Source organism: Ptychodera flava, chromosome 21 (genome assembly GCF_041260155.1).
Source record: "Ptychodera flava strain L36383 chromosome 21, AS_Pfla_20210202, whole genome shotgun sequence".
Lineage (NCBI taxonomy): Eukaryota > Metazoa > Hemichordata > Enteropneusta > Ptychoderidae > Ptychodera > Ptychodera flava.
Genome location: NC_091948.1, coordinates 3,577,184 through 3,590,699, shown reverse-complemented (window position 1 = coordinate 3,590,699; position 13,516 = coordinate 3,577,184). Strand labels below are relative to the sequence as shown.

Sequence of the window (13,516 nt, the reverse complement as noted above, 5' to 3'; positions counted from 1 at the left end):
TTGAAGGGTACTATTTTTTTTATTAAGGTAGAATACGTCTCGAAAGTGAAAGAGTTAACTTTGTTCAAACTTTCCTCAAGGAAATTTTCAACAACTCTCTTGCAAAATTATCAAAAATCGGGGGGGGGGGGTCATCATGTACATTTTGGTACGAGAGATGTAAATTACCATAAATTTACGGATATTTGAAATTCAAAATGGTGGCCATCCCTTTTCCCTACGGAGAAAAATCAAATTTTTCTATTTTGCAAAACTAAGATGTTGAAAATTTTACGTACTCCAAGAGCTTCACAATGAACCCTCACAAGCTATAGATCAGAAAAGTACTGGGAAATTTGTGAGTCTGAATATGTGTCACGGCGGCGTATTATAAGTGGTCCATAAACCAATATTAGTTAGAGTTTTTGTTTGCCATTCAAATGTGACTATGGGATAGGCTAATAGTTTAATTCCGGAATAAAAGTGACGCGATGTGTTGTACAGACTCAGTTAGTCCGGCAAAGATCCTGCGATTCGTGTTCTTCCCTGTCAATCAGTTGGAACACGCGCGCGGCCTTCAAAAACGCGACGCGAATCCCAGGGTCTGGACCAATCTCCACCGCAGAGTTCTTATCGGCGTGTCTTTCCCACAATTCCTTGCACTTATTAGCGTACGCGCGATAAGAACTATGGTTCCGAGAGTGGGTCTGGACGTTCTTGCTGTGTCTGGCAGCGCGTCCTCTCACAGCTGCACAGCGTAGCCTTCGAATGCAGGCCAATCGCGGTGCGCACAAAACAAGGCACATCGACTGTGGAGAGTCTAAGACTCAGTACACCTGACAGATCACGTGACGGTGGTACAAACAAACCATAAGCACAAATACACTATTTCTGTGCCCGATTGTGCACGTGGTTTTGTTTGTACTGTGCTCATGACAAACACTGCCTCCTGGGTATATTCAATTCAATTCAATTCAATTCAAATTACTTTAGGCCTATTGTACATTAATGAAAACACGCACATCCACAAATGGAAAATTTTCTTTCGACACCACAAATCTCCTGACTTACAATAAAAACACACGCACAGTTTTGTATAAGGCATAGAGATGATTTTACAAACAAAATAAAACCGCTCACACTGCAGGACGAGAATACTTGCTTCTCACGGGTTTTTGTCTTCGACACTGTCCAATCAAAACAGACATCTCAGGTATGTTAATGCATGGGCATAGGCATACATACATGTAAAATCAGTTTGAACATACTTTTTAATCAGACCAGGTCAGAAAATTCTGAAAATTGCCAAAAATATTTTTTGCATTTGATTAAGTTGAAATTTATCATAATATATTGCCTAAGTCAGATCACGTGACCATAATCTATTATTTTCCCGCCAAAATTGTATATTGCAAATAACTGAATATTCCAACAGTAAAACATCAAAATATTTAAAATATTATGACCAATTAATGTAAAATGGGATAGAAACTTGTGTTGGAACTAGTGGCAGATGCAAAATTATTGAATTTTGAATAACATTTCTTCACAAAAAAACAACAAATACAATATTTTTGACGTTTTACATGAATATTTTGAATATCAGAAAGAAGTATAGATAGAGTTTCATGAGTGCCATGTATTTTTGAAAGAATATGATAGATGTTGTTTCCAAAAGTGCAGAGAAAATCAAGAAAATTTAACGGGTTACGGTTGGAATATTAAAATTAATAAAGACATAAATTTTGGCTGGAAAATATCAGATTTGGTCACGTGACTCAACTCGTCAAGATTTAGGCAGACATTAATTTTAAAGAATTTAATAATTCCAATAATTAGGCCAAATATCAATCAAATCGCGTGGTTTTTAAAGATAACTGATCATTTTCTTACTTTTGGGCTTGATGGGTACAAACACCCATGCATTAACTTACTTGAGATGGTAGACAAACAGTGTATACCAATGGAACAGCACTAGAACTGCACACTTTAGTGGTGCATTTATTAAAGGGAGGGGCCGCCCCGTCTGCAGCTGCACAACTTTCGTATTGCCAAACGTTGCCTCTTCCCAGAAACTGCCGATGAATGTCAAACAACGGTGCAGCAAATTCTGCATTTGATGCATGATCACAGTTCACCAGTTTTGTAGCTTGAAGCTGCTTTAGAAGTTTTAGAATAGGTCCCATACGCACAGCTGCAGACGGGACGACGCATTCCTTTTAAGTGGCCTGTACGTATAAATCACTTTTTTATTATTTTAATATGATGTGTGCCACGAAATCGACAGTCTTAGACTTGTCATTTTGCTCAAACTTGCCTCAGAGATACTTTTACTCATTCTTTTTCAAAATCAAGAACAACGATCGGGGTCACAGTGCAAATTTCGGTACTAGAGATTTACCGATATTTGAAATTAAAATGGCTGCTATACCTTTGTTTACTGTACGGGGAAATGAAATTTTGGACTTTTGCGAAAACTAAGACAGTGAAAATGTTTGTTACTCCAAGAACTTTAAAATAAGCCCTCAAAGTGGTTGATCAGAAAAGAATTGTAAAAATCTGATAATCCGAATATCTGTCCCCGAGGCGCATTCTACTCTGAGTAAAGGTCTCCAAATTTAAATAATAACACACGTTAGCAAGGGATATGGCCGGTCACGATTTGTTGACCGCCCAAGGGATGATGCTCATCAAACAAACACTTTTGTCTTCGAAACTTTGCGGAGAATACAACCACGTGTCGAGACTCGCAGTGCTACATGATGTTAAAGGTGAACTTACATTAACGTTTTTAAAAAGAAAGCAGTGTTGTCAAAGCTTTTCTCATATATTGTAATAAATGTCGTCTAATTCAAGTCGAGCTAACTTCTTTTACTTTTTTCAGAAACCATTGCCCTACAGAAAAATATCAAGCGAATGTACGCGATTATGTTGTAAGCGCAGAAACGACGCACGGTTTTCCAGAACGTCCGCAGCGGGCTACATCAGTGCACGCGACAGGGCTATATCACTTAATTCTATATCACGTGAGTAAGGCTCAGCCAATCACGGTGACTGCATAATACACGAGGTGTAATAATATTCTATATTGCACATACTACCGTTACTGATTCTGAAGTTTTGATGACGTTTGTCTTGCTCTCGCCCTTTCTCGCTCTTCACTGAAACGCGTGCAGCTGTTGCCGTAGATTGGCTTTACTACGATGGTTTTTCTGTACCATAGGATTGAAGGAAAACGCATTCTGTCTGACTGTCGTCATTATCTGTGACTCCATACAAAGCTTACACACAGAAAGTATCGATGCAGAGTGGAGTCATTGTGCTATAACACCTCCTACTTCATCGGACGTTCTGCTTCTGTGAGGAAACTCGTGAAACGAAATGTTTTTGAAGAAACGAGTTTAAAAAATTGTGTGAATATTTCAATTTTACAATCGGAATCGGTTCAGCCTCTCGTCACTTGATGTCAGTGATGCACCTCCGACGCAATTTCGTTCATCAGTATCGTTTTGTAATTGTTATCACTATTTTGTTTTCTAATCAAGGCTATCTCCTATTGAGAAACGTGTGTCTGCTTTTTTCCCTCCCGTGGAATATAGAAATCAGTAAATTTGAAAATATGCATGCCAAATAATTTATTTGAATGTGACAGAATAATTTGACTGCTGTCATAAAGTGAACACCAAGTGTACACAGTCGTTTCTGGAATGATCATATCAAGTGACAAACGAATTGTTTTGGCAATCAGGAACATTTCTCGACTATTTTAAATAATGTCTGCCACTGCAAATATAGTCATAGGGAACAAATGATGCCATGTTTCAATGCCTTCGCTTTGTTCTGGAACAACAACAAAAAAACGATCACTGATTCAGAGTACCTTCAAAATTGACAGGTAGAAGAATCGGTGCCTATTTTTGGCATGTTTGAAAAAAATCATAATCAGCAAATGTAGCTGCGTTTCAAAGAAATAATTATGTAATTTAGAGGACCGAAACTGTACAAAACCGAACTAAAGACATAGTAATACGGCAACATCTATATTTTCATAGATCAGATGGCCCCCACATATTCCCCCTTGCTTTACACGGTGGCGTCGGAGCTTTCAGACTGGAGCAGTAGACAGCTTGGGCGTTATAGTTTCTAATTTTCATCAACAGCTTCGTCACGATGTCAGGCCGACAGGCAGACAGGTCGTGCTCTTCGTTAGGGTCCAGCTCGAGGTTAAACAAAAACAGCATTTTTCCTTTCTTTTCTGTCGGTGGTGGCGGTATTTCCTCTTGTTGGCAGTGGTACTCTGGTGGGGTAACCCATAATCTCGGCGACCCTGTTGGACAGAGAATACTTTAAAATATTACTTTTTTTTCAACGCCAGTGAATGATAACAATAGTATTTTCAAACACATTTTCATATTTTTAAAATGGTAAAATCTCGTCTATTCTGCTATCTATTCTAGTCAATTTAGCGGGACAAAAATATTTCCGTTGTATGTTACAGTGGGGACAATCTCCGCAATTTATTTAACTAGAGTGGATCGACGAAATATCCTAAAAGTATTTTTAACAGAATTATTTTACTGACTGTGTTGTCCCGTGACGAGTTTCCATTTGCCAACGATGATGGCAGCGTTCCGTGTGATATTAAAGATATCGTTGGTGTACCAGGCCTCTGTGCCTTCGTCCGTCATGACGATATGTGGACTGACATGTAAAAGGAGTTCTTTTCTTGGTGACGGTACGCCAGCACTTGGACGAAAAAAGAATGATCGACAGATAAAAATAAGATCAAAAAGCATGATACTTGATATACCAGTAATGAATTCACGTGTGATACATTGACCACTAAAACATCAGTGACTTTGAACATCTGCACATGTTAAACCTCATGTGTGTATAAAAACGGGCTATACAACTCTTAACGTTTTCATTATATCTTATCGGCAAATACCTGATGGTTTCCCAAACATTAACGCCATCAAGCGTCAGGCCCGCGACAATCCCACCGGCGAGGTGAACAAAGGTCGGCAGCCAGTCTGTCATGTGTATCATGTCATACGATGATCGCCGAGGTCTGGCTATGAGGGGACTCGCAACGAAAGACACCACTCTGACTCCTCCTTCCCAGTAGGTACCCTTGCCGCCCCTCAGAGGCCAATTCCGCCCTCCTTTGCGAAACGAGGCGCCGTTGTCTGTTTTCGAGACGATGAAAACCAGTCAAACAAAAATGACAAAATGGCTCACTATTAGGCGAGGTTTTTTGAAAAGGTTATAATCGAGAATTCAGAGAAAAATCAGACCAACAAGTGTTAATAATATTAACCTTCACATCTGCATCTGTATCAGTGCAATAGAAATAGAATACATAACGTCTTTGCAAAAATAGTAATACTCCTCACATATTGGGTTTACTCGATATATAGGCATAATAAAGTCTACTTTTTCATTTAACTTTAATTGCATACTCCATGAACATGAGAAGTAATGTATATTGTTTAAACTTGAGCCAAACATGCAATTCACATCCACTACAGAATTAGATTAAAGTGCAGTTGCACGTAACCAACACAGTTGTTTTCAAAGCAATAATTCTCATCAAAGACGACGACGAAATCCCTCGTACTATATATTTTCAAAAAGCAGACAATCTCAAGTTTTAGTATGGTAGCAATAGTTTAATCGAAGAATGAATGAGGTATATATTTGGGCTAATAAACCTCAATTTTTATATTAATGATAACAATTAATTAATTTAAGTCAAAAGCTTGAAATAGTCTCTGAAATTTAATATTTCACTTAAAACAAGAGTATATGTAGAAAAAACGACTATTTCATTTGGTATTCTCTATCCTCATTTTAAAAATGGCAAGGGTTAAAAGACAGAAAATTTGATCTTGCTGAAGTGGAGTTAAATTCTTTGGAAATCTTGGATTTGTGAGAAAAGAGAAGCTAGGAAATCGGGTGGCTTGCATAAATTGCATAAATTTACACTCCTCTTCCACCCAACTTATGGCTGCTTGGCAAGCTAGAAGGTAACTAAACCAATATTTTAATCTTATATCAACACATTTAAGTTGAAATCAATGGATCTTTGCAAAAAAAGTGATTTTGAGCAACATACGCTGTGTTACGTGCAGCTCAGCATTAAATAAAGGCTACGCCATGTGAATATTCAATTCGATTAAATACAAAGTCGAGATTTCAGAAGCGAATAATTATATAATTATAATAATTATTATAATTATTATAATGGCTGCTAAAATGTTACTTCGATTTGCAAGTTTTACCTAGAAATTTACGATATTCATCAAAGATTTTTTTAAAAATCATATCTATATTTAAAACGAAGATAATTTTTACACGCTGTTAGCCTTACAGCGCAACCATTGGTGCAGCAAAGGAATTCTGTCACATGTATCTATTATTGCCAATATTCGATTTTCATTTGGATGACCATACAAAAACATCTCAGGTATGTTAATGCATGGGCAAAGGCTGGCCTACACGTAAAATCAGTTTGAACATACTTTTTTATCAAACCTGCTCAGAAAATTGTGAAAATTGCAAAAAATATTTTTCGCATTTGATTAAGTTGAAATTTATCATAATATGTTCCCTAAGTCAGGTCACGGGACCAAAATATATTATTTTCCCGCAAAAATTTTATATTGCAAATAAATGAACATTCCAACCGCTAAACATCAAAATATTTAAAATATTATTACCAATTGATGTACGATGGGATAGAAACTTGTGTTAAAACTACTGGCAGATGCAAAATTCTTGAATTTTGAATAACATTTCTTCGCAAAAACCAACAAATACAATATTTTTGCCGTTTTACATTAATGTTTTGAATGTCAGAAAGAAGTACAGATAGAGTTTCATGAGTGTCATGTATTTTTGAAAGAACATGATAGATGTTGTTTCCAAAAATGCAGAGAAAATCAAGAAAATTTAACGGATTACGGTTGGAATATTAAAATTAATAAAAGACGTAAATTTTGGCGGAGAAATAACAGATTTGGTCACGTGACTCAACTCGTCAAGATTTAGGCAGACATTTTTTAAAGGATTTAATAATTTCAATAATTAGGCCAAATATCAATCAAATCTGGCGGTTTTTAAAGATAATTGATCATTTTCTTTCTTTTTGGCTTGATGGGTACAAACACCCATGCATTAACTTACTTGAGATTGTGCACTGCCAATCCTGTATAGCATTTGTTGTGTGGAAAAACACTGACGACGCACCGTCATTTAGTCATATGGATTGATCTTTGTAAATTTACGGTTAGCGAGTAACTGTATGGTTACCTGAAGAGAATACAATTATGGTATTGTTCCAGAGCCCGGTTTCTTTCAAAGTCCGAGTCAGGTTGCCAATCCCTTCATCCATGCATGTCGCCATGGCAGCGTACGTTCTTCGTATGTAGTCTATATTATCTCCTTTGTACATGTCGAAATACTGTTGAGGCACTTGCAGAGGTCCATGTACGGCTTGGTATGCAAGATACATGAACAGCGGCTGGCAGTGAAAAGAGAGGCCAATATTATAGAAATAGTGGACGACGCGCTGACCATTAACGTTTATATATGGGCAAGGGCGAGAGGAAGGCCAAAAATTAACGGGCGAGGCCTGCCGAGCCCTTAGATTTGGCTTTCCTCTCTCCCGCGCCCATAAATAAACGTTAATGGTCAGTGCGGAGTCTGTTAATTCCATTATATTATCAAAGAACCCCGAAAAACCGTCAAAATTGACGAAAATTTCCCGTGCGAACGACAACGGGGCCCCAAAACCTGTCAGTAAGTAGTGGGCGCGCTGTAAAAATTTTGCAAATCCGGAGATTTTTTGAAAAAAAGCGTCTAAACTTGGCCCACAAATGCTCCATTTTATTTAGTGGTTGATTATGATCTTTGTACCAATTACAATTTTAGTTTTAGCCGTAAAGTTACTGTGTTTACGATATTATTCATATTAACGGGCATGAAAACAAACCATTACTGTGTATTTGTGGGCAGTCACGTGATTCAGCTCGACCAATTAAAACGCAATAGACAGGGCATGGTAATATAATGTATAGTAACACGCCTTTTGTGCAGAGAATATCGAACAGTATGATTTAGTAAAGATTACGTTACGCGAAGTTGTTATGAAAATATTACGAAATTCACTGATTTGCCGTTTTTAAAGTGTGTTTGTATGTTAAAAAGTACCCGGTTACTCAGGAGAGACAGGAATAGCAAATTACATTGGGCACTGGCTTACAATTAGAAAACTTTCAGCTCTGCGGACGGACACCTATTGGCAATAAGCGCCATGGGAGAAAAAGTGAATGCACTTTTACAGACTTGAGGAGAGGTGAAGTAAACCTTATGCTGAGAAGATTGCAAAGGGTTACAGGAAAGAAAGATACGAGTGAGCAAAGGTGAAGGAAAACGGAAAACAACCTCTTCAGGGTTTTGATTCCTGATTATTTGCTGGGCTTCTTGCGTGAATAGATGAGTTGAGTACTGATTAGCATAATCGTCAGCTACAATATCCAAGTTCCTCCACAGATCACGACATTCAGGGTGACCAGTGCTGTGTGAGTAGTAGTCTCCGACCGCCGCATGGTAACCTGGAGTGCGACACAGTACAACAAATTTTAAAGACTGAAACATAAAGACTGGAACAACATTGTCAACTTTAAAGAAAGATTCTCTAGTACATTTGTCACACGCCGCGAGTAAATTCTTCTGAGCGTTGTTGGTTTCCATTTTCCCATCTGTCCCATGAACAGAACCGTCCCTTTCATTGAAAATTAGCGATCTCTGTTGCTAAGAAGGAAAATGGCACGGACGAAGTTTGAAAAATCTGGATGGTTTGTATTTTGTTGTACGTATAAGTAATGCTCAAATCTCAGACGCTTTGTCGTTATTGACTTCGATAAATTTTCTTTTCTGTCGAATTTTCTAGGTTTGATAAACTGACTTGTTACAAGGACTTTAAGATGTCTCTGGAGCCAGAAAGATATTTGTTGTCTGTTAAGATCACTCCACATCTAATGATACTTGCTAGTTTGCGCTATTCCACATACTTCTTAGGAATTAAAACAGATAGAAAAGATAGTATTGGAAGACATCAGACAATTCGTTCATTGCATGAAAAATGAGATTGAAGCTCATATCATTTCCTTTTAAATTGTGCAGTGATTTTTCAGGTATTAGAGAGAAATATATTTCAAATATATTTCAAATTCATCAGGAAATTCATTGAGATTATGACAACAGATGATGTTAGTACTCTTCAACCATTGGCACTGGATACATTTCATGCGATGAAACTGAGAAAAAGAGATCAACGACATGTAACTGAATTTTATATATCGTGTCATGTTTCCTGTCAGTTGTCAATTTGAAATTTTGTGTATTCTGCTATGGGCTGAAGGCCTTGAAATACTGAACAAGACTATTTTTCCTCAATGAGATGAAGAGATAATTGGTAACATCCAAACAGACAATTTGAGAAGGGGAATATAATGGCTGGGTACTGCATTACTTGCTATCACTCAGAGGAAACGCGAATTTGGTAAAATCAACCGCTACTCTTGGCAGTTGAAATACCAACTTTAGAGACATCTGAATTGATACAGGTTTAGTCGGTATGAAGCATTCGTAATCCTACTTTCATCTTTGCCCGAAGGTCGTGACTATTTTGATAGCAGACACGACAAAAATGGTACGATGTTGACTAATTTTCCCTCTTTTCGAAAGTATAAAGCTGAGAGGACTGATGACTTTTAAATATCCGAGTTCTTCCACTGAGGTTATGTTGAAATACGGTGTACTGCATATGCTAAATTATTACTTCTAAAATTACACATTTATTCATCACCCATAAAAATTCCTTACTGATATTGTCATGTGACAGCACTTTTACAAGAGAAGCCTTTTGAAAAATGAGCAATTTAGATACTTATTATTATTTTGGACAGTTGTGGGTATGAAGTGAACTAGTTCACAGGGGAAAGGGGTAACTATCGCCTTTACGTAGAATAAGTAGGTTTTTGATTGCGCTGTTTGACCTTTCATCTACAAGGCAACCGAGGGGGCTGCATTAACTGCACATCAATGATGGTTCTTCACTGTATGAACTCCGGGATATGATCTCCCTGTGTTGAATTAGATTGATAGAAGTCTGGTCTTGGTTCTGTAACCTATTTATCAAATTTCGGGATAAAATAACCAATTTAATAGCACGAATATTGTATTAAGATGACAATGTGTGAATATTAAAAACTCACTTTTCAATTTTGACTTACACAAAGCTGGTCAACGCGATTCTCAAACTGAAGAACTGCGGGTTAAAAGTTACCACCTACCCCACTTCCCTTCATGCCAGTTGTGTGTCATTTTGAGTAACCGTCTTTGTTTCCATATTTGTGAACCATGATTTCAAAATGCCTGTTTTTTTCTTGTACCTTATTCAACTCAATGAAGAGTATTTAAAATTTCCAATGCATTTTCCGGCGTGTCACCGTGCCATTTGAAAATACCATGAAGCTCGGAAGCAAATCGTTTTTTGGATTATGTACAAGAAACTGATGGAATTTTTTCCCTCGCTTTTTTCAAAATTATCTACTTTCTCACCTCTCCGTTTCAAAATTGTACAAGACCAGCTTTTTTGGCAATGTCTTTTTTGCCGTGTAATACATCAAGTTATACAATACGTGTACGTGATACATATGAGTTGCAAAGATAATTTCGTTGTACTTTACTCCAAGTTCTTTTTATTAATTGGACAGTGAAGCCCTCAGCGTATTTCAAATGTGGACAAATTTCAGAGAATTTACTTCTTTTGGCCAAAAAAGTGACCCTTATTTAACCTGACTATAAAAGAGAGTTTTTCAAAGTTTTCACGGGAAAATTTCAAAGTTTAATTTTAAAGGTACTTGTTTAAATGTAAGGTAATAAATGTGTTATTTTGCCAAAAACGTTGTCGAGTGGCAGTCGTTTACTTACCAAAGAAACTGTCAAATCCTTTGTGTGTAGGGACACACTCTTTACGATCATGTCCCAGATGCCATTTTCCAATCATTGCGGTTCTGTAGCCGTATCTCTTCAACATTCCAGGCAAGGTCACCGTGTCTGGCGCCATGCAGAATCTGACTCTCTCGCCGTTGAGACAAGTGTAGTCGAAACCTGTATGAATCTGTAAAGAATTGTCGATATTTCATTGATGATGATTGGCACATCAGTACTTCACAAGCCAAGTGATGGATTGGTAGAGTTGCCGCGGCGTCTATTCTTATCTATAAGAAAAATGCCGCCTCGTTTCGTTTTCAATATGACATTTTGAACGGCGTCATTGAAAAACAGCAAATCGTTCATTTTCACCAAACTTTTGAATGATTAAATGTCAATGAAGCCTATTAATCCCAAAGGCGCACTTCGTCCATCATACTATGAATGTTAAAATCTCGAGGATTCTTCGGTTAGTAGTATGCAGTTTATCCACAGAGAGGACTCGTAATGGTTGACGTGAATATACATTAGTGTACTTTTTGTCAAAAATGGAATGGGGTGTGAAATAATCATGCGAAATGGATATTAAAAGTTTCTTGTTCAAAAAATTTTTAACTTTTTCTGGAGGGCATCAATCAAGATCAAAGTACAAATATATGGAATAGAGATGCACGTTACCTGATATTTAACGATGTTAGAAATTCAAAGTGGGAGCTACGCTCTATTTTAACTCTATATGGACAAAATCAAATAACATTCGTTCCATGTCCAGTATTTTTAATTCAATAATTGAACAGTAAGGATTTAATAATTTCAGACAAAATAATAGAAAGTATTAAAAAGGCTTAACGATGATTATTTTTATAGCTAAACTTTCGTGTTTGTTTGTGATAAAGTTTGTCAGTGTGTAACTTGAAATGGTGTCGCTTTTTGTCGATAGATCATTGGGGAGTTTCCGATAAAGTTGTCTTTTTCAGTAGTTTGTATTCGACCTTGATGCACTCTGATGCCACCAATCACCTGACAATATTTACCACATTTGTTATTCATTGTCTTCTCTGTGTGATAAAACAGTGGTCCGTCCGAATTATGAAAAAAAAGTCGACTGTTTGTATTTCCGATGAACCTACCTGCGATATACGAATCAAAGGTACGTACCAAAACTGTACTTTACCATAACGATTCAATGGTGCATGATGTTCGTGGAAACCCTACCTGATATCGTCCCATCATCAGACAACTTCTGGACGGCATACATAATGGCTGTGCGTAGAATCTTTCTAGCTTCACTCCATCGTTGGCTAAACTTTCAATATTTGGCGTCTTCACAACCGAACCGTTTCGGTAGCTGACATCGAAATATCCAAGATCGTCTGCCAGAATGTAGATGATGTTAGGCTTTTTGGGTAACTCCGCGACTGACGTAGACAGGTAGAGGCCCAAAATAGACAAGAGTAGAGCCGCTAGTTGCATTTTTGGTAGATGATTGAATTTTATATTCCGAATACCTGAACAAGAACGCCACGCATAACTTAACGTGCCAACGTCTAGTCGGGTAAGCTGGATATTTCAAACTTTGTTTAGGCAAGACCATCTGTGACACAAATTCACAACTCGCTATGCGCATACGTGCTTCCACCCAATCGCCATCGGATTCTGCCTTGCTACCGAGTCACATTTCCGTTGCCTGATTAAACTTTCTCGGGTTGAATTAACGTTTCTGTCGATATGAAGCGCGCTGCAACTTTAAGGTTTTACCGGCCTACTTCCAATGTTTATAAAAAATAAAATGGATTTATTTTAAGGTAGGCAACATTTGCTGTACAATAAAATATAATGTAATATAATATTATATAATATAATATTTAAGCAATAAAGCACACCCAGCGAAGGTATACCACGAGATTTTGACCAGTTCATGACATATATGCACGAGTGGTAGCACAATTGGTTTAATTGTTATGTAAGTTACGGACAAAAATTACAGGGGGAGGGCTGGCGTTTGGAAGGGAGAATTGCAATTTATCATGGAAGCATTTTTTAAAGGATCATGCATTTCCGGGAGGGTCACCATATTTGCGCAACTGTAAGGTGGCAAGATATAGATGATATAGTGATTCACCCAAAAATATCGAATCATAATACTGGGAGTCTTATCAGGCAAACTATTGACAATTTTCCCCACACAACAAGCTATGTCTGTACATGTATATTGCTTGATAATGTATGTAAATGTACTTTGCTTGAAGTGGTAAGTAAAACTTGCATGTACGTACAAGAAATTTGATTTTTGGAATTGCCATTACAACGTACCTGCAGTGGCAACATTGTGAGGGACATAATAGACTGTATAATAATGTTTTACGGCCCAGAGACAAAATCTGTGTACTTGAGTCACATGGGTTCGACTACGCTATGCCCTACGACAGCCATATAAAAATGTGGTACGACGAAATTATTGTAGTCCTTTGAGCTTAATCGGATGATTAAATCTGCACTACGTAATTATCTTTATACAAATTTGATTAACGAT

At 37.4% G+C, this 13,516-nt stretch overlaps 1 protein-coding gene across 1 annotated transcript; it reads right to left on the bottom strand.

Moving 5' to 3' along the window:
- Positions 1-3,630: 3,630 nt before the first annotated feature.
- On the bottom strand, positions 3,631-12,456 carry LOC139122172 (arylsulfatase B-like). Its single transcript, XM_070687592.1, has 7 exons — positions 12,199-12,456; positions 10,981-11,170; positions 8,428-8,597; positions 7,294-7,504; positions 4,928-5,168; positions 4,562-4,725; positions 3,631-4,306 (listed from the first exon to the last, which is right to left on the bottom strand). Exons 1-7 carry the CDS (start codon positions 12,454-12,456, stop codon positions 4,026-4,028), a joined length of 1,515 nt encoding a protein of 504 aa, XP_070543693.1. The 3' UTR covers positions 3,631-4,025.
- Between the last annotated feature and the right edge of the window lie 1,060 nt (positions 12,457-13,516).